The following is a 19,349-nucleotide window of genomic DNA, read 5'->3' on the forward strand; positions in this document are numbered from 1 at the left end:
TTTCCTGGGGTCCATAGTCTTTCATGGTTCATCTTCCTCTCTGATTTCTCCCCCTTCAGATTTCCCTCCCTTCCCCTATGGTCCTCCGTGCTATTGCTTATGTTCCATATATGAGTGAAACCATATGAGAATTGTCTTTCTCTGCTTGACTTACTTCACTTAGCATAATCCCCTCCAGTTCCATCCATGTTGATGCAAAAGGTGGGTATTCATCCTTTTGAGGGCTGAATAATATTCCATTTTATATATGGACCACATATTAATCCATCTGTTTAAGGGCATCTTGGCTCCTTCCACAGTTTGGCTATTGTGGACATTCTTTTTTTTTTTTTTTTTATAAAGATTTTATTTATTTATTTGAGAGAGAGAGAATGAGAGACAGAGAGCATGAGAAGGAGGAAGGTCAGAGGGAGAAGCAGACTCCCTGCTGAGCAGGGAGCCCGATGCGGGACTCGATCCCTGGACTCCAGGATCATGACCTGAGCCGAAGGCAGTCGCTTAACCAACTGAGCCACCCAGGCACCCTATTGTGGACATTCTTAAGCAGCATTCTTGCAACTATGCCTGGAGTCACAGGGAAGTGAAGGATATTCCCTTGTTGGTTTCATGGTGTTAGTTATAAGACACCTCTTTTCATATATAACCCAGAAATCACACCCCTAACTCAAGGTAGTCTGTTTTTAAAGACTTTTGGGGGGTAAAAGTCCGCTAATTTCCACACTCACCTGCTCCTGTTTTCCTTATCACACTTTCCTGCATTTCCTAGTTTCCATTAGGATGGAAAGCATGCACTACAATCGCATGAGCATAGCTTCTCAGAGAGCTTCCCTCTCCACAGAGGAGGCAGCCCTTCATCTCTTCAAGGAGGTCAAGTGCTCATTAGACTTCTTCCCATTTACTGGATATGCAGACTATTAAAAACTGGACAACTTTTTTATGATGAGCACTGGGTATTATAAGTAAGTGATGAATCACTAAATTCTACTCCTGAGACCAATAGTACACTAGATGCTGAGTAGAATTTTTAAAAAAATTTAAAAACCCACAAAACTTAAATCCAACGGGGCAACTTTTGGAAACTTCTCTAAAATTTGAGGTAAATATTTAAATTAATTAGTGCTGTTTTTAAATTTCAGTTTCCAATCATTTATTGCTACTACACAATTTTTGTAAACTGACTTGTATCAGTCTGAATGTTTGTGTTCCTCTGCCTCCCAATTCATATGTTGAAATCCTAACCCCCAAAGATGATGGTAGTTAGGAGGTTGGGTCTTTGGCAGTGATTAGGTCAGAGTGGGACTAATTGCCTTATAAAAGAGACCCTACAGAATTCTCTAGCCTCTCTGACATTGAAGACACAGTGAGAAGGCACTGCCTGTGAACCAGAAAGTGGGCTCTCACCAGATACTGATTCTGCTGGTGATTTGATCTTGAACTTCCCAGCTTCTAAAACTGTGAGAAATTAATTTCCATTGTTTATAAGCTACCTAGTCTGTGTTACTTTGTTATAGCAGCTCAAATGGCTGAAGACAATTTCCTTATCCTTTTAATATCTTTAGAATCAATGGCAACACCCCTTCTTTAATCCCTGATAGTGTTTGTTTTTTTTCTTTCTCTTTTTTTCTTTGTCAGTCTGGCTAGAGGCTTATCAATTTTATTGATCTTTTTAAAGAATGAACTTTTGGTCTAACTTTCTCAATTTTTTCCTGTTCTCAATTTCATTTATTTCTCTTTTTATTGTTTTCTCTTTTGCCAGGAGCTTAATTCAGTCTTCTCTTTTTAGTTTCTTATGGGTAGAATTTTAGGTCATTGATTTGAAACTTGATTCCTTTTGAATATAATCATGTAATGCTGTAAATTTCCCTCTAGGCACTGCTTTAGCTACATTTTACAAGTTTTGAAATGTTATGTTTTTGTTTGCATTCAATTAAAATTATGTTCTGCTTTCCCTCATGACTTACTCTTTGATCCATGGATGTTTAGAAATGTGTTAATTTTTAAATATTAGAGGATTTTCCAGATCTTTCTGTTACTGATTTCTGGTTTAATTCCTTTGTGATTAGAGAACATACTTTGTGTGTGTTAAATTTGTCAGGATTTGTTTTAGAGCCCAGAATATGGTCCATCTTGGTGAACATTATGTGTGCTCTTTAAAAAAGTGTGCCTTTTGCTATTTTGGGGTGGAGTATTCTGTAAATGTCAATTAGGTTAAATTGTTTGATTGTGTTTTTCAGGTCTTTTACATCCTTACTAAATTTCAGTCTACTTTCTCTATTGTTCACTGTGAGAGGAATGTTGAATTTTCCAACTATAATTATAGATTTGTCTGTTTCTCTTTTCACTTTTTTCAGTTTTGATTTCTTTCTGTTCTTTTGTGCTTGATTTCAGCTAGTATAATCTTTTGTTTTTTATTTATCCATTGAGCATGATATCACTTTACTTTCTGCTTCATTGAATTATTGTTTAATATAAAATGAAAGAGTTAAAACCTAACAAGTACTGTATAAATTTAAGGTGGTATATAGAAAAATGGACAGTTACTACCTGAAACTGGTAAACTCATTTGTTGTCTATGTATGAGTGTAAGTGGGTTTACTTTATTTATGGTTTAAAACTTACACCATTTTGCACAGAAATGCTGGGATTGTTCTAAAATACAAAATTAGGGAACATACATAGGAAAGGAAAGAAATATAGAAAAGTATATTTTAAGATCACTTGTGAAATGTTTAACTTTATATTTTGTGTGATAAAATGTATTATACACCTTTATTTATTTATTTATTTATTTATTTTATTCTTATGTTAATCCCCATACATTACATCATTAGTTCTAGATGAAGTGTTCCATGATTCATTGTTCGTGCACAACACCCAGTGCTCCATGCAGAACGTGCCCTCCTCAATACCCACCACCAGGCCAACCCATCCTCCCACCCCCCTCCCTATTATACACCTTTTTGACTTGAAAAACTTTATTGCATTTCTTTCTCTTTCTAGGATTCTAATTCTCAGATGGATTTAAGCATTCAGGTAACTGATGATGATATTAATGAAATAATTCAAATAGATGGAACTGGTGATACATCTTCCAATGACGAAATAGGAAGTACAAGAGATGTAGATGAGAACGAATTTCTAGGGATTATTGATGCAGGAGGCCTGAAGGTACTTGAAGAAGAAGCTGACAGTATATCAAATGAAGATTCAACTGCGAACAGTAGTGATAATGAAGATCCTCAAATAGACGTTGTAGAAGAGGTGAGGATCACTTTTGAGCTGAAACTTTTTTTTTAAAAATTAAATTTATAGCATTTGTACTTTAATATACTTCTAATATACTTGGTTCTTTAACATACTTTAATCAAGAGGAATCGCAATTAAGATTAACCCTGTCTTTAGTCTTTTAAAATGAGACTTATTTGTACCCTTGTATTTAAACTTTTAATCTTAAACTGTAATTCAAGCAGTACTAAGTATTTGGGAATCGGCTACTATATTTGTTGGTCTTAACTAGGGATAGTGGGAGGTTTAGAGGCCAGGAGTGGAGGTACAGAAGGCAGGCAGGTTAGAAGCATACAGTATCTGCTCTGATTCTAATAAATGCAGTAAATTTTTGTGGAATGTAGTAAGTAGTACTATCACTTATGGTGGCCTTACAGATGTGCCAGGTATCACATTAAGTCTTACTTGCTTTATGTTATTTAACATTCCCACCGCCCTATGGGTCTTATTACTGTCCTCATTTAACAGATGAGAAAACTGAGATATGAAGAGTTTTAGTAAATTGATGAAGGTCAATCTTGTAGTTACTAAATGTCCAACCTGGGATTCAAGCTCAAGTTATTTGACTTTTTAAGTAAAATACTATTCTCTTTCCAAGTTTGTTCGTTCGTTCGATCCTTCCTTCCTTCCTTTTCTTTTTTAAGACTTTATTTATTTATTCACGCGCGAGAGAGAGCACATGCGAGAGAGCACAAGCAGGGAGTAGAGGGAGAAGCAGATTCCCTGTGAGCAGGAAGCCCCATGTGGGGGTCGATCTCAGGACCCTGAGATCGTGACCTGAAGGCAGACACTTAACTGATTGAGCCACCCAGGCACCCCACCAAGTTCCTTTATTTCTATATGTATCTTTGTCTTTAAAAAATTCAGAGCATCGTGAAATTCCTTAATGTGACCATATTTCATCTTTAGGACCCTTTAAATTCTGGAGATGATGTTAGTGAGCAGGATGTGCCAGACCTGTTTGACACGGATAATGTAATCGTCTGCCAGTATGACAAGGTACTGTATTCACCTTTTAAACTGTGGGTTTATTAATTGCATTTATGGTAGAAAGGTATGTAAAATGATGGACAATTATGGTGAACTACAGTTCATAGTTAATCTTGAAAAAGCTAGTTATGTATATTTTATATCTAACACTGTGTTGTGTGTTCTCAGTGATACCAAAAAAGTGATAGTTCTTATCTAAAGGAGGTGACAATCTTATTAAAACAAGATGTTTCTGTATGTAATAAAAGAATGGCATACAATAAGATGGTAGGTAAATCAGAAGCTAAAATCTGTGACAGGCAAATCAAATGCTAAAATACATGGCATATAAATCAAATGCTAAGATGAGTGGCACAGACAGTGAGTCCAAAAAGTAGCTAGGAAATACAAGAAATCATTTGTAGTTGGAGTTCTCCACAAATCCTTCATGGGTGATGTGGGGCTTTGAAATAGGTCTTAAATGATTTGTAAGATATAGATAAGTGTGGAGAGTAGACATTTTGAGTAGAACAGCTTAATACAAGACAGAGAAATGAATGCATGTAGAATGTACAAGGAGGCGGTGAAGAGACAGCTCTGCCTTAAATGAAGTATTCTTCTTTTGGATTTATTAGGAAATGAGGCTGGGTTGGGGACAGAGTTGGCAGCAGACTGGAAAATCCAGAATCCTGGTAGGAGAATTCAAACTTGATTTGAAGGATGTTAGCATTCTGAAAATGTTACTGAGAAAACTAATTGGTTTTAAAACTGGCTATACTTCCTGATTAGGCAGAGGCAAATGGTAAGAACAGGGATAGTGCAGACACGAAGTAACCAGAGCCCAGAATAAGGATGGCAATGTGGAACATGGAAGAGTCAGAGACGGAAGAATCAATGGGACTTGGTGATTATTTGGACATTAGAGAATGATCAACAAAGAGAGTTGAGGGGCACCTGGGTGGCTCAGTCTGTTAGGTGTCCAACTTTTGATCTCAGCTCAGGTCTTGATCTCAGGGTCATGAGTTCAAGCTCTGCACTGGGCTCCATGGGGCCCACTTAAGCAAATAGTTGAAGGTGTGTCAGTTTTCAAACCTAGAGATTAAGTTAGAAGCAATTTAATTTTACAACTAAAAGAGAAAACTGCCTTTTCTTCTTTTTAAATACTGTATCTGTGATTATGTGGTAGAATATTCAGCTTTTGTCTTTAATTCCTGCATATTTACTTCTTTGTTTTTAGCAGCTTTGAGATACAATTCACATATTATACAACTCACGTTTAAAGTGTACAATTCAGTGGTTTTGTATATTCATGGATATGTGCAGCCATTAACATAGTCCATTTTAGAGCATTTAATCACCTCAAAAAGAAACACTATTTCCCTTTAGTTCTCACTCCTATATCTCCCCATTTCCTCCCATCCCCTCCGAGGCCTAAGAAACCATTAATCTACTTTCCGTCTCTTTAGATTTCTCTATTCTGGAGTTTCATATGAAAGGAATCATATAATAAGTGTGTTTTTTCTGTGCCTGCCTGCTTTTACTTCACACAGTGTTTCAAATGCATCCATGTCATAGCATGTAACAGTTCTTCATTTTTTTAATTGCTGAATCCTAGTCTGTTGAATAGATGTACCGCATTTTGTTTATCCAATCATCTGTTGATGGACATTTGGGTTGTTGTCGTTTTTTGGCTATTATGAAGAATGCTGCTTTAAACATTCATGTACAGGTTTTTGTGTGAACATGTATTTTCATTTCTCTTTGGTATATACCAAGGAGTGAAATTCCAGGGTTACATGGTAATAATTTGAGGAAGTACCAGACTGTTTACCAAAGTGGCTCTACCATTTTCCATTCCTATCGGCAGTGTATGAGGGTTTAGATTGCTCCACGTTCTCACTAACACTTGTTATCTGATTTTTTGATTCTAGCCATTCTAGTTGGTATGAAGTGGTATCCCATTGTGATTTTGATTTGCATTTCCCTGATGACTAATGCAGATTTACATCTTTGCCTTTTTTTCAGTAACAATTCCAATATACTCGGGAGAAACAAAGGATGGTGTTTTGAATTGCTATAAAAATAAATCCTTTTTTTCTAAAAATAAGATCATTTTCCCTCCTATAACATTTTATGTAGATAGAAAATGGCAATTGAGATGCTGGTAAACATAAACATAAGAAGGAATAGGTAATAGAAACGGGACCATTCTTAGTTTGAAACTTACTTTAGCTTTGTATAAACAGTATATTGCCTTCTGTGAAGAAAACACTATAAAGCAGTAAGTTATGTATGCATTCCATAGAGTCACAGAGAATTTTCTAGACCATTATGGATATAGTATCCTTTGTTGTATTGCATTGTGGGAAATAGCTTGTAATTAATTACATAGTGCTTTGTATTTTTCAAAGTGTGTTTTCATATATTGTCTTTTGCTTCTTACAGGGCAGGTAGAAGGAGTGATAGTAGGTGTATAGTGTTAACAAATCTAGTTGTCTGAGAGTCCTCTCTGATGAATATATATTTTTTATTTTTAAAGATTTTTATTTATTTATTTGACAGAGAGAGAGATAGCAAGAGCAGGAACACAAGCAGGGGGAGTGAGAGAGGGAGACACAGGCTTCCCGCGGAGCAGGGAGTCCGATGCAGGGCTTGATCCCAGGACCCTGGGACCATGACCCAAGCCCAAGGCAGACGCTTAATGACTGAGCCACCCAGGCACCCCTGATGAATATTTTAAAAACAGTACTGAACATTTTAAGTCAAGGCATTGGGGAGCCATTGAATCGTTTTTAAAAGGGGCTGATGGAGTTAGAAGATAGGTAGCAAAGAAAATGTATCTATAAAGTCAAAGTGGGATGCAAGGGACCACTGCCAACAGTGGATTTTTATGAGAAAATAACTTCCCAGTTCTGGGCATTGGTTGGCCCATTTCAAGTAGCACTTAATATAACCAGACTCAGGTAAATTGAAAGAGTTTTCAGTAACCTTTTAAGAGCTTTACTAGTCAGTGTTTTTTTTTTTGTTTTTTTTAAGATTTTATTTATTTATTTGACACAGAGAGAGAGGAATCACAAGTAGGCAGAGTGGCAGGGAGCGGCAGAGGGAGAAGCAGGCTCCCCGCTGAGCAAGGAGCCCAATGTGGGACTCGATCCCAGGACCCTGGGATCATGACCTGAGCTGAAGGCAGACACTTAACGACTGAGCCACCCAGGCGCCCCTAGTCAGTGTGTTTTGAAGGCCAGTATCTTCAGTTTGCCTGGGAAAGTGTTACAAATGTAGACTTTTGAGTTTTACCTCAGAGTATGGAATCAGAATGTGCATTTTAACAAGACCCTGAGGTGATTTGTATGGTTATTAAACTTTGAGAAGTTTTTTTTTTTTTAATATATTTTATCTGGCTTTGATTGCCATATGGAATTTACCTTTAAAATTTGTAAGTTAACAATTAGGGAAAAACTTGAAAATATTAAGATGTGCCATGAAAAAGGGTTAAATGAAGGTCATTGGTCACCATGCTGAGTGGAGAATTAAAGGATGTAATTATGTTATTTCAGAGGCTTAGAGAATGTCTGAGATTAATATACAGGTTAAAGTAATAATGCTATTATAGGGAGATTAATGGTGAAATGCAAGCTTTAACTATAGATGGGAGTGTTCTATGCCATAATTGGACACTATAGTGGAATGTAAAACTACTTGAATATGTTGCATCTTCATGTAACAGGTTAGCAAACTTTAGTTGCATATTCATAGTTGGCTTTGTCTGTTAGATGCTGGTACAATGAATAATTGCTAGGTGTGTAACAGTATCTATCTATCTATCTATCTATCTATCTATCTATCTATCTATCTATACACACGCTTTGTTTTCTAAATAGATACTGCATACATGCCTGGTAAAAAATCAAAACACTATAAAAGATATACCATGAAAAGTCTGGTTCTTACTCCTACACTGTTTGTGCTTCCTACCAGTAGCTCCCTGTCTCTTCCTTGAGTGTAAAAATGTAACCAGTTATAATAGTTTCTTAATATATTTATAGTGTCTTTTTATTCAAGTACAAGCCTAAAAGATAGCATAGTCAACACTGTATTCTGCACCTTGTCTTTTAAGACAATATATCTTGGAGATCTTTGTCTTAATATTTTTATAGCTGTGTAATTTTCCGTTGCAGAGTTATTAAAATTTATTTCACTGATCCCCAACTGATGAATATTTGAGTTATATTTCAGTCATTTGCTATTGAATGACCACATCCACAAGACATTTCATATGTGTGCAGTTATATCTATTTAAAAAAAATCCCCAGCAGATGATTTTGGAGTTATTGTAAATTCAAGCCCCACATTGGGTGTGGAGATTACTTAAAAATAAAATCTTTAGGAAAGTGGGATTACTGGGTATTGCTCTCCTAGACTCTATTCCAGTATATATTCCCATTACAGTATTTGAGAGTGCTGCTTTTCTTACAGCCTTGCCAAGGGAGTGTAATAAAATATTTGAATCTCTGCTATTATAAAAAGTGAAAAATGATGTCTTGGTGAAATTTTTAACTTTTCATGTGTTTAAGGACTATTTCTATTTTTATGTGAACTGCTTGTTCATATTTGTCTATTTTCTTAAAGATTGGGTTATTGGTGTATTTACTAATTTCTAAGAGCTCTATATTGTTTGGGGGGAGATTAGCCCTTATATGCAGAAATAGTTTTCCTCACTTGTTTGCTTTCAGTGCTTTTTCTTTCTATTATGCAGATGTTATATTTGTCAACCTTAATTTTTATGGCTTCTGATTTTGAGTCATGAATAGAAAGCTCTTTCTTAAGATTTTAAAGGGATTCACTCATGTTTTCTTGTAGTATTTCTTTGGTTTCTTTCATTTTTCTTTTCCAGGCAGCTACCCAATTTTCCTAACATCACTTATTGAAAAGTCTATTTTGTCCACACTGATAAGAGAATGATTCCTTTATCACCTACTACATTTACCACTATATTTGGGTCTACTTGATTTTTTTTGTCCTATTGGTTTGTCCATTGGCCTGTACTACATTGATATAATTATTAAGGTTTTTAATATCTGGTAAAGTTAGTACTTCTTCATGAAGCCAAGTCAGGAAAATATTTAAAAGAGGAGAGAGTGTTGAAGGGTCAAATTTTGCCATATGGAATTTACCTTTAAAATTTGTAAGTTAACAATTAGGGAAAAACTTGAAAATATTAAGATGTGCCAGGAAAAAGGGTTAAATGTCAAATATTCTAAAAATTTATTGCTAGCTATTTTATCTCTTTTGTTGCTGTGGTAAAAGGGCTTTTTCACTGTATCTTCTAATCAGTGCTTATATAAATGAAGGGTATGGATTTGTGCATATTAATTTTGTATCAATACTGAATTATTATTTAGTAATATTTTAAAAGATTTATTTGAGAGAGAGTGTGTGCGCACGCACTAGTGAGTATGGAAAGGGGGCAGAGGGAATCTCAAGCAGACTCCATGCTGAGTGTGGAGCCTCAATGGGACTTGATCCCACAACCTGTGAGATCACAACCTGAGCCAAAACCAAGAGTTGGATGCTAAACTGACTGAGCCACCCAGGTGCTCCATTATTTAGTAATTTTTTACTTGATTATCTTAGAATTTTCAGACATGCAGTCATTGCATCTGCAAATCTTTATCCTTTCCAACTTCTGTACCTCTACTTCTTTTTTATTTTTATTTTTTAAAAAAGATTTTATTTATTTATTTGACAGAGAGAGAGAGAGAGAGGGAACACAGGCAGGGGGAGTGGGAGAGGGAGAAGCAGGCTTCCCGTGGAGCAGGGAGCCCGATGCGGGGCTCCATCCCAGGACACTGCTGAGCAGAAGGCAGACACTTAATGACTGAGTCACTCAGGAGCCCCTCTACTTCTTTCTTCTTGTTTACTTGCATCGTCCACTGCAAGTTGTATTTTCTCTTACCTAATCGTATTGGCTAGGATCTCTAGAATAAAAACTTGGATAATCCTTGTCTATGTCTTGATTTTAGCGGGAATACTTTTAGGGTTCCCCACTAACCACTAAGACAGCTTTTAGGCTAGGTGTGTGTGTGTGTGTGTGTGTGTGTGTTTATGATGCAGTCTTTGATTTTTATAGAGTTAAAAAAGTAAAATTCTTTAATTTATTTAATGCTTTCTCAACATTATTGGAGATTATTATATGATTTATCTCCATAGGTCTGGTAATACAGTTTTTATATTAATAAATTCCTAATATTGAACCATTGTTGCATTTTTAGAATAAATGTACTATTTATGCACTATTTCTAGAATAAAATTACTAGGAAGAGTTGCTGCTGTTACAGTTGTTCTCCTCTAGTTATGGTCAGATTTTATCACCTATGCTGAGTTCAGGATTCTGAATACTCTCAGGGACTTTTTTTTTAAAATTTATTTTAATTAATTATTTTTTTCTCAGGGACTTTTTAAGATATGTCCAAGTATAAATTTGAGAGTCAAACTGAGAAGAAATTTTCTGTTATTAGGACTTCTTTCCCCCCATACAAATAAGGGTTTATCATTTGTGTTTTCTTATGCTTCACAAAATGCATCTGAATATTGGTCACATGTTTTTCTTCTTTGACTTGACTGTTTGCAATAAACATCTGGGTTTATTTTTATTTTTTTTTTTAAAGATTTTATTTATTTATTCATGAGAGACAGAGAGAGAGAGAGAGAGAGAGAGAGAGAGAGAAGCAGGCTCCCAAGGAGCAGGGAGCCCGATGTGGGACTCGATCCCAGGACCCTGGGATCATGACCTGAGCTGAAGGCAGACGCTTAACCATCTGAGCCACCCAGGTGCCCTAAACATCTGGGTTTAATTTTTATCCTTGATTTCAGATCATACATATCTAAGGTTTTTAAATAGTCACTTGTGGTTTATCCAGAGGTAACAATGATTTTATGATTTCTTACCTCTTGAAGTAGTAGGATTTTCTAGTTTTTATTTTCTCTGTATTTAGACTGATTTATTAAATCCAAGGAACTGCCAGTAGAATCTAATAGGTAATAAACTGTATCTTCTGACCTTGCTCAGTACTTTAACTTTCTCCTTCAAAATGAAATTCCACTTTTTTTCATTCCTGATAATATTAACTACATCTTCTCTGTTTATTCCTTTGTAGACATACTGAACTCTTTGTTGTTCTTGAACAATCCAGGTATCCCCCTCCTTAGGACTTTGGTGCTTCTGTTCCCTTTGCCTAGAATGCTCTCTCTGGTTAATATCTTCCTGGCTTTATCCCTTACCTTCTTTAAGTCTTTGCTCAAATGTTACCTCATAAGTCAGGCCCCACCCTGACTTTCTTATTTAAAATTATAACCCACCTCTGTATTTGTGATCTTCCTTTTCCTGCTCTAGTTTTCATAGCACTTCGCATCTTTTAGTATTCTTTATAATTTAGGTATTTATTAGGTTTCTGTTCCCCCCATCCTTTCTAAAATATAAACTATTCAAAGTCAGGAATTTTTCCAGTTTTTAAAAAGTAATACATAAAAATATATATACGTATATATATATGTGTGTGTGTGTGTATATATATATATTTATATTTTAAACTGATATATCTACAGTGCCTAAAACAATACCTGACTCACAGGAACTCAAATATTTGCTGGATGAATGAATAAACTATCTTGAGGAGGTCTTATTTTTAAAGAACTCCCATTTAGGGTCAGAATAATCCCATACGATGTGCAAAGAATGGTAAATGATCCTTTAACTTATGAAATTAATTAATTTAGACTATTTTTCTCCCTCCAGATTCATCGAAGCAAGAACAAATGGAAATTCTATTTGAAAGATGGTGTTATGTGTTTTGGAGGGAGAGACTATGTATTTGCAAAAGCCATTGGTGATGCAGAGTGGTAAAACTTGAGTTCGATACACCATAAACATCAGTGGGACTATATTACATATTGTGAAACTTATTTTTATTTTAAATATAGTCCAGTACAGAGCTGCTCAAATTTTTAGTTCACTGTATGGAACTTAATAAAACAATAATTCAGATGCAGATACAAATATCCAATTTTATATTTCATTTGTTGTTTTAATGGGGTTTCTTTTTTTAAAAGCCCTCATTATTAATAGCATTACGAAGCATAAATGAATCGCATGTGATGGAACATGAAGAAATGTTATGGTTCTTTAATCTTGAGGTAAAATTTAAATCAGACTCCAATTCACCTTCATGGTAAGGTCGGTATCAGTTATTAGATCGGGGCTGGTGTCCTCCCATCTCTCCCCAAACCATGTTACAACAGATCCTGGAGAGTTTTGTAGTTAGAGGGATATTCAAGAAGCCTTCTCTAGGTTTTCAGTCTACACTGATCACTAGTGATAGGCTGACCTTGCAAGCCGAAGTGGTCCCTTGGAAGCAGATGTCTGTTGAAACCAAATTGTACTTGAACATGGAAATCTGTGTTGAGCCCAGGATCCCTGGAGCTAAGGATCAGCCTCTCTAGGTTTAGCATGTGACTGGGCCATTCTTCTTCATATTCTGCTATCTCCCTGAGAATTGTGAGGAAGTGGTTAGGTTCCCATTCTATTTCTTGAAATTTTAGACTTCTTTTTAGTCCTGGTGGGTTTTTCCTTCATCTGTCATTTTTTTCTGTTTTTCTTAACAGTGGAAGATTCCTTTGCAGACTCTTTCCCCTGAAAGACGCCATCTCTTTTCCTTTGCCCTCACAGGGAATTCCCTCACTGAATTGAGATTTTCTAAAGCAAAAGTTAAGAAGAGATGTTCTTTTCAGGAATCTTCTGTTTTGGCTAGGCAATCTCATTTGACACAGGAATAGCTAGATAACTGTCTTAAAATCAGGAAGAGAAAACAGAGTGCAAAACACAAATAGCTCTCATTTTCCTGCAGCAATAAAAACAAATTAATATCCCAGTAAGCTGTTCTGTACTACTTTTTGCCTTAGTAGATTCAAATTCATCAAGGGAACATTTTCCCTATCATTCTGCTTCTCTTAACAGGTAGAGTAAACATGGTCTCTAAGATCCTACTTTCAGCCCTGAATGGTGTTCTCTAGGATGGTAACTCTCATAGAAAAAACAGTGCTGAGATGAGTGGGTTATGGTCTCAGAAAGCTCCCCAAGGATTGGATACCTCGGTTTGGCTGGTCACGAGACGAATTCCTCATTTCTTTTTTTTTAATTTAATAGTTTGTTTTTATACAACCTTTTTTTTTTTAAGTAGGCTCCATGCCCAAAGTGGGGCTTGAACTGATGATCCTGAGATCAAGAGTTGCATGTTCTACCGACTGAGCCAGCCAGGTGCCCTTAATTCCTCATTTCTTTTTCAGAGACAACCCCATTTGGAGAATTTAATTTATTCCAGTACTTGTCCTGTCCTACCCAAGGGACTCAGCTACTAGTAGATCTTTCCAAAATCTGGATTAATCTCTTCTGGGCCTTGGACAACATTTGTGGGGTACTGTCTTTGGCCTAAAGTTGGCAGCTGCAAGAGGATTCAGTTAATACTAGTGAATGTGCTGCTCTCCTAACCGGATTCCCCAGCTATGCCCTCTTCATCCTCAGAGTAATTATCCTTTTCCCTATGACCCCCACTGTCCCAGATCCTTGTCTGGTTTTTGAGAACTTCCAGGAGCTATGGGTCCCCTTAATGAATGTTGTCCTTCATGAAATGTCCATCTTTTCTACACAGAAGGCAAAAGACGACACTTACTTCTTGTGTTTATTCTTAAAATGTACCTCATCCAGGACTGAAGAGTATACTTTCTAGTGTTGTTCTTGCTTTCTTCCTCTCAGTGTTGCCCAGTCATTCTGTATTTGTCCTAAGCAAACCTTACTGCAAATTAAGGGCTGAATTTATTGAGAAGGTGCATTCACTTGGGTGTTGGGTTTTAATGTATTGATTCAAATGTTCGGCAGAGGCAGTAACAGGTGTTTCTAAAATTCCTTACCTCTTACCCACTGTGGATTTTAAAATCTCACTTTGCTTCAGTGATTTTTTAAAATGGCATATCACAAATACTATTATATTAGTTCTCTTTATTTATGTGGTCCTCTTTTTTTATCAGAGAAAAATGTCATACTTGTTCCATTTGTGTGTCTGTGTGCCTTCATGCCCCTGATCTTTTAGAATTGCAAAAAATCAATTTAAAAACTAAGCTTACCACAAAATAAAATAAAGCCAACAATAATCTTGGCATGCTCATATAAATGATAATTTTGGCAGTGGCTGCAGAGAGAATTAAGAGAGTCTCCAAATTATTTTGGATCTGGTGCCCTTTTATTAGTTTCAAATAACACCAGAAAAAAATTCCTACTTCCTGAAAAGTTGTCAAAACCAGAGGTTTTGAAAATGTTTTGGCTACTATTTACACTAAAAAAGTAACCAGTATATGTTTGCATGTACATAGATACACATAATACGAGTTAAATAAAAGTTTTGGAAAATCATGCTTACCTCTAGCACACGATGGCCTTCTATATATTCTATTTGATTTTGTTCTGTTGCATTAAAAATTAATGGTCTTGAGCTATAAATTGATATCACTACCCACTGATGGGTCATGACTCATAAAGTATTTTCAACTCGTGCTAAAGAAAGCAAGACAAGTGCATTTTAAAAGAAAAAATTATTCTATAAACCTTATAAGGTGGTGTTTGAGACTTGGCTTTGATATGGTATTACTTTTAATTTCAGAAACCCTTCATCATGTCCAAGTTGAGCATTTCTTTTTGTATGTTATAACAAAATTCCATAAGGTAGGTTGTAAATACAGTACCTTGGCAAATGTCATCCTGCGCCCTTTTATAGGCAGAGAAAGTGTCTCTATTATAGAGGTTACAGTTTGCTGTGTTAAATGAAATTTGTGAAAGTATCATGTATCCTAATTCCTTTTTTTTTTTTTTTTTAAAGATTTTATTTATTTATTTGAGAGAGAGTGAGAGAATGAGAGAGAGAACATGAGAGGGGGGAGGGTCAGAGGGAGAAGCAGACTCCCTGCCAAGCAGGGAGCCTGATGTGGGGCTCGATCCTGGGACTCCAGGATCGTGACCTGAGCCGAAGGCAGTCGTTTAACCAACTGAGCCACCCAGGCGCCCCTCATGTATCCTAATTCCTATTTCAAACTTTTTCTCATGCTTGCATCCTACAGTGCTTTCTTACATACTTTCCGCCTCTCCCTACAGTCTAAGAAGATCTTGCTGAATTTGCACAGTTAGTCTCTTAGGGGCTGACTGATTGACCTTGCCTAGAATACTTCTTTACCTGTTTTATTCAGTGTGCTATAATATGTGTTACTAATCATCTGTACAGCTCAGACTCCACAGGGCAATGAGGTTCCAAGTCTGGCTGAGGCACTCAGTTTCAGTAATTTTAGTTGTGTAGGAAAATGAGTATCTTTAGAATGAATAGCAACAGTTAATTGGGGTGGTAAGCAGGGGAATTTAGTGGGAATTTTCTTTTGATTCCTGTTATTAGGTTAATATTATGCTGTTTTCATGTAAATATACTGTAATATGCCACATGGGAACTTTGTGATTTATAACTAGAAAACTAAATTATAAATAGGAAGGCTATGGTAATAACTCTTAGGAAGAAATTCAATATTAATAAAAAATATTGCACATTTCAAAGAAGAGATTATTCCAATTAGGAACACATTTATTGAAATCTTTGTGACATAAAGATTCTTAATTTACATGTGGACTTAATACATTTTTGAGGAAACTAAAACCAGGCCCTTTATAGCAAATGTTAGGAATGGAGGACATAGTAACTTTTAAAAAGATTTTGTAAGTTTAGCTGAGTGATTCTTTTCTTTCTTTTTTTAAAGATTTTATTTATTTATTTGACAGAGACACAGCGAGAGAGGGAACACAAATGTGGGGGAGGGTGGGTGTGGGAGAGGGAGAAGCAGGCTTCCCGCCGAGCAGGGAGCCCAATGTGGGGCTTGATCCCAGGACCCGGGCCATGACCTGAGCCGAAGGCAGACGCTTAAAGACCGAGCCACCCAGGAGCCCCTAGATGAGTGATTCTTGCTGATTAATCTTTCTTCGTCATTTTGCAAACTGCCAGTGATAATATCGAACATGGTAAAGAAAAACAAAAACAAAAACCCACAAGATAGAAATGAAATTTCCTGAGCATTTGATGTTTTTATCATTTATGTATGAAGGATTACACAGATTAAGAATATACAAGACCATCTCATGAGGGAAATACTTCTTCATAAGGATTGGTCTTATATTTTAGTTATAAAAGGGAATCAGCTGAAAAAATTATTAATCACCTACTATATATAAGACTTGAGGATAGATATAGTGGGAGAAATCAAGTAAAAGAAATGAGTTTATCACAAAAGAAATTTCTAAGATAGGTGAAATAAGAGGTATATGTGTAAGGATAATAACACCCAGTGTGTAGCATAAAAGACAGATAGATGAGTGATAGGGATGAAAAGGCAAAAGAAGTCCAGAGAGATTGTTGTGGGTCACATATTTATTATTTATGCCTTTGTATTTCAGGTAAAGGAGGTGTCTTAAATTCAGTAGATTAGGGAGGAGGTGGATTAGGAGAGCTTGGGAACAAAGCTAGACCTGTGGCTGGGGTGCAGGAGGAGGACAGGTAAGGAAGAAGGTGTTCTGGATGGTAACAGTGGCAAGGACATCAGAAGAGAGATGCGTGGGGCATGGTTATCAGGATTTTGGCATGTATGTGATAGGATGAAATAGGATTTTAGGAAGATTAATCAGTGGTGAGTATGAGAGTGTAGACGTGGCAAAGATTGGATATGAATAAAAATGAGGGAGATATGATAGGACTTCTGAGGTAAGGGGGAATGGCCTGAAAAGACGGTGTGTCAGCAGGAATGCAAAATAAAGACTTGATACAGAAGACATTCAAAGACACTCAACAACTGGTAGGTCTTCAGGAATGAAAGGATATGAGGATGAGGGAGATAGTAAACTATAAGTCTATGTTGAAACTTAGAAAAATCAGTATTTGTGGATAAGGCCACAAAAGTTATTTTCAGAGGATATATACAAGTACTTTGGCTCAAACAATATTTAAGAAGACATAATTTAAATAGAATTTCTCTGCAAGGATATATTTTACTTTTTTTGACTTTCTGCTTTTTTGCTTATTTAGTTGTTTTGGTTCTGGGACTTATGAATTAATCAAAAAGTTTATTATGAATTAATCAAAAAGTTTATTATGTATGTATATAAGAACATGACTAATTAGTATTCTTTCATATCACTGAGACAACTTCTAGAACACTAGCTTACCAGAGAGGATTGCATCTGAGTAAAGAGAAGTAACTAGTTCTAACTAAGTAGAAAAGTCAGAAATGTGAAAAACATACAGAGAAAAGAGATACTTTGTAATGCTTATGATCTTTTATGGGCTATTTTGAATCACTTTGCACAGTGGCATAAAGGTGGAAGGCAGATTAAATACAGAGTCTAGTTGTGACTATACATTTATTTAATAAAATGTTGAAGGAGAGCTAAAAACTGGAAATAGCCCAGATTTCCATCAGTAGGAAAATGGAAAACAGTGTTAGAGCCCTACAACTCAGCAATGAATTGGAATAAAAATATTTTTATAAAATACCACAATGATTCAAGCAATAGCCTGGATGAATAGCAAAAACATTGTGTTGAATTAGAGAAGGCTTACACAAGAGTATATATTGTATGATTCTATTTATATGAAGTTTTAGAACAGGCAAAACTAATCTATGGGGGAAAAATCAGAACCATTGTTACCTTTGGGGGGTGGGAGTGAGCGGTTAATTAGGAAGGGGCATGAGGGAATTTTCTGAGGGCGATAGAGTTCTATGTCTTCATAGAGGTTTGGGGTCGCATGGATATATGAATTTCTCAAAACTCATTAAATGGTATGTTTAGTATTTGTCCATGTAAGTCTTACCTAAAATGTAAAATATTGAGCCTTGGTTAGTGATAAGCATGCTTGAAGTGTTTAGAGCTGATGAGTACTGATGTCTGCAACTTGCTTTATTTTTTAATTTCTAATTTTTTTTTTGCTTTCAAAATTTTTAATTTTAATAGACTTGTCAGGGTAGTTTTATTTATTTATTTATTTATTTATTTATTTATTTATTTATTTATTTATTTTATTATGTTATGTTAATCACCATACATTACATCATTAGTTTTTGATGTAGTGTTCCATGATTCATTGTTTGCATATAACACCCAGTGCTCCATGCAGTACGTGCCCTCTTTAATACCCATCACCAGGCTAACACATCCCCCCCACCCCCCTCCCCTCTGGAACCCTCAGTTTGTTTCTCAGAGTTGTCAGGGTAGTTTTAGGTTCAGAGCAAGATTGAGTGGAAGGTACAGAGATTTCCCATTTACTTACTCACCCTGCCACACAACACACAGCCTCCCCCATTATCAATATCCCCTACTAGGGTGGTACATACACTATGACTGATGAATGTACATTGACTCCTCAGAGTCTGTAGTTTATGTAAGAGCTCACTCTTGGTGTACATTCTATAGATCTGGAAAAATATATAATGATATGTATCCACCATTATAGTATCATACAGAGTATTTTAAAATTAAAAAAATTTTTTAAGATTTTATTTATTTATTTGACAGAGACACAGTAAGAGAGGGAACACAAGCAGGGGGAGTGGGAGAGGGAGAAGCAGGCCTCCCGCAGAGCAGGGAACCCGATGTGGGGCTCAATCCCAGGACCCTGGGATCATGACCTGAGTCGAAGACAGACACTTAATGACTGAGCCACCCAGGCGCCCCTTAAATTTTAGAATTTTTAATTGAAATATAGTTGACCCTATAACATTGTGTTAGTTTCAAGTGTAAAACAATGATTTGACAACTATATATATTGCAAGATGCTTACCACAATGTGTAGTTACCATCTGTCACCATACTAATTTACTAAAATATTATTGACTATATTCTCTATGTTGTACTTTTCATCCCTGTGACATATTTATTTTATAACTGGAAATTTGTACCTTTTAATCCTCTTTACCTATTTTGTCTGTCCTCCTACTCTTCTCTCCCCTGGCAACAACCAATT

At 36.0% G+C, this 19,349-nt stretch overlaps 1 protein-coding gene across 1 annotated transcript in view; it reads left to right on the forward strand.

The window, feature by feature from the left end:
- GTF2A1L (general transcription factor IIA subunit 1 like) overlaps positions 1-12,228 on the forward strand; it is a 24,933-nt gene extending 12,705 nt beyond the window's left edge. The window contains exons 5-7 of the mRNA XM_081832311.1: positions 3,001-3,261; positions 4,195-4,284; positions 12,050-12,228. Coding sequence (XP_081688437.1) covers positions 3,001-3,261; positions 4,195-4,284; positions 12,050-12,157 — 459 coding nt within the window. The 3' untranslated portion in view covers positions 12,158-12,228. The remainder of the gene's footprint in view (positions 1-3,000; positions 3,262-4,194; positions 4,285-12,049) is intronic.
- Positions 12,229-19,349: the final 7,121 nt, after the last annotated feature.

Source organism: Leptonychotes weddellii, chromosome 10 (assembly GCF_054177405.1).
Source record: "Leptonychotes weddellii isolate Sample4059 chromosome 10, ASM5417740v2, whole genome shotgun sequence".
Classification (NCBI taxonomy): domain Eukaryota; kingdom Metazoa; phylum Chordata; class Mammalia; order Carnivora; family Phocidae; genus Leptonychotes; species Leptonychotes weddellii.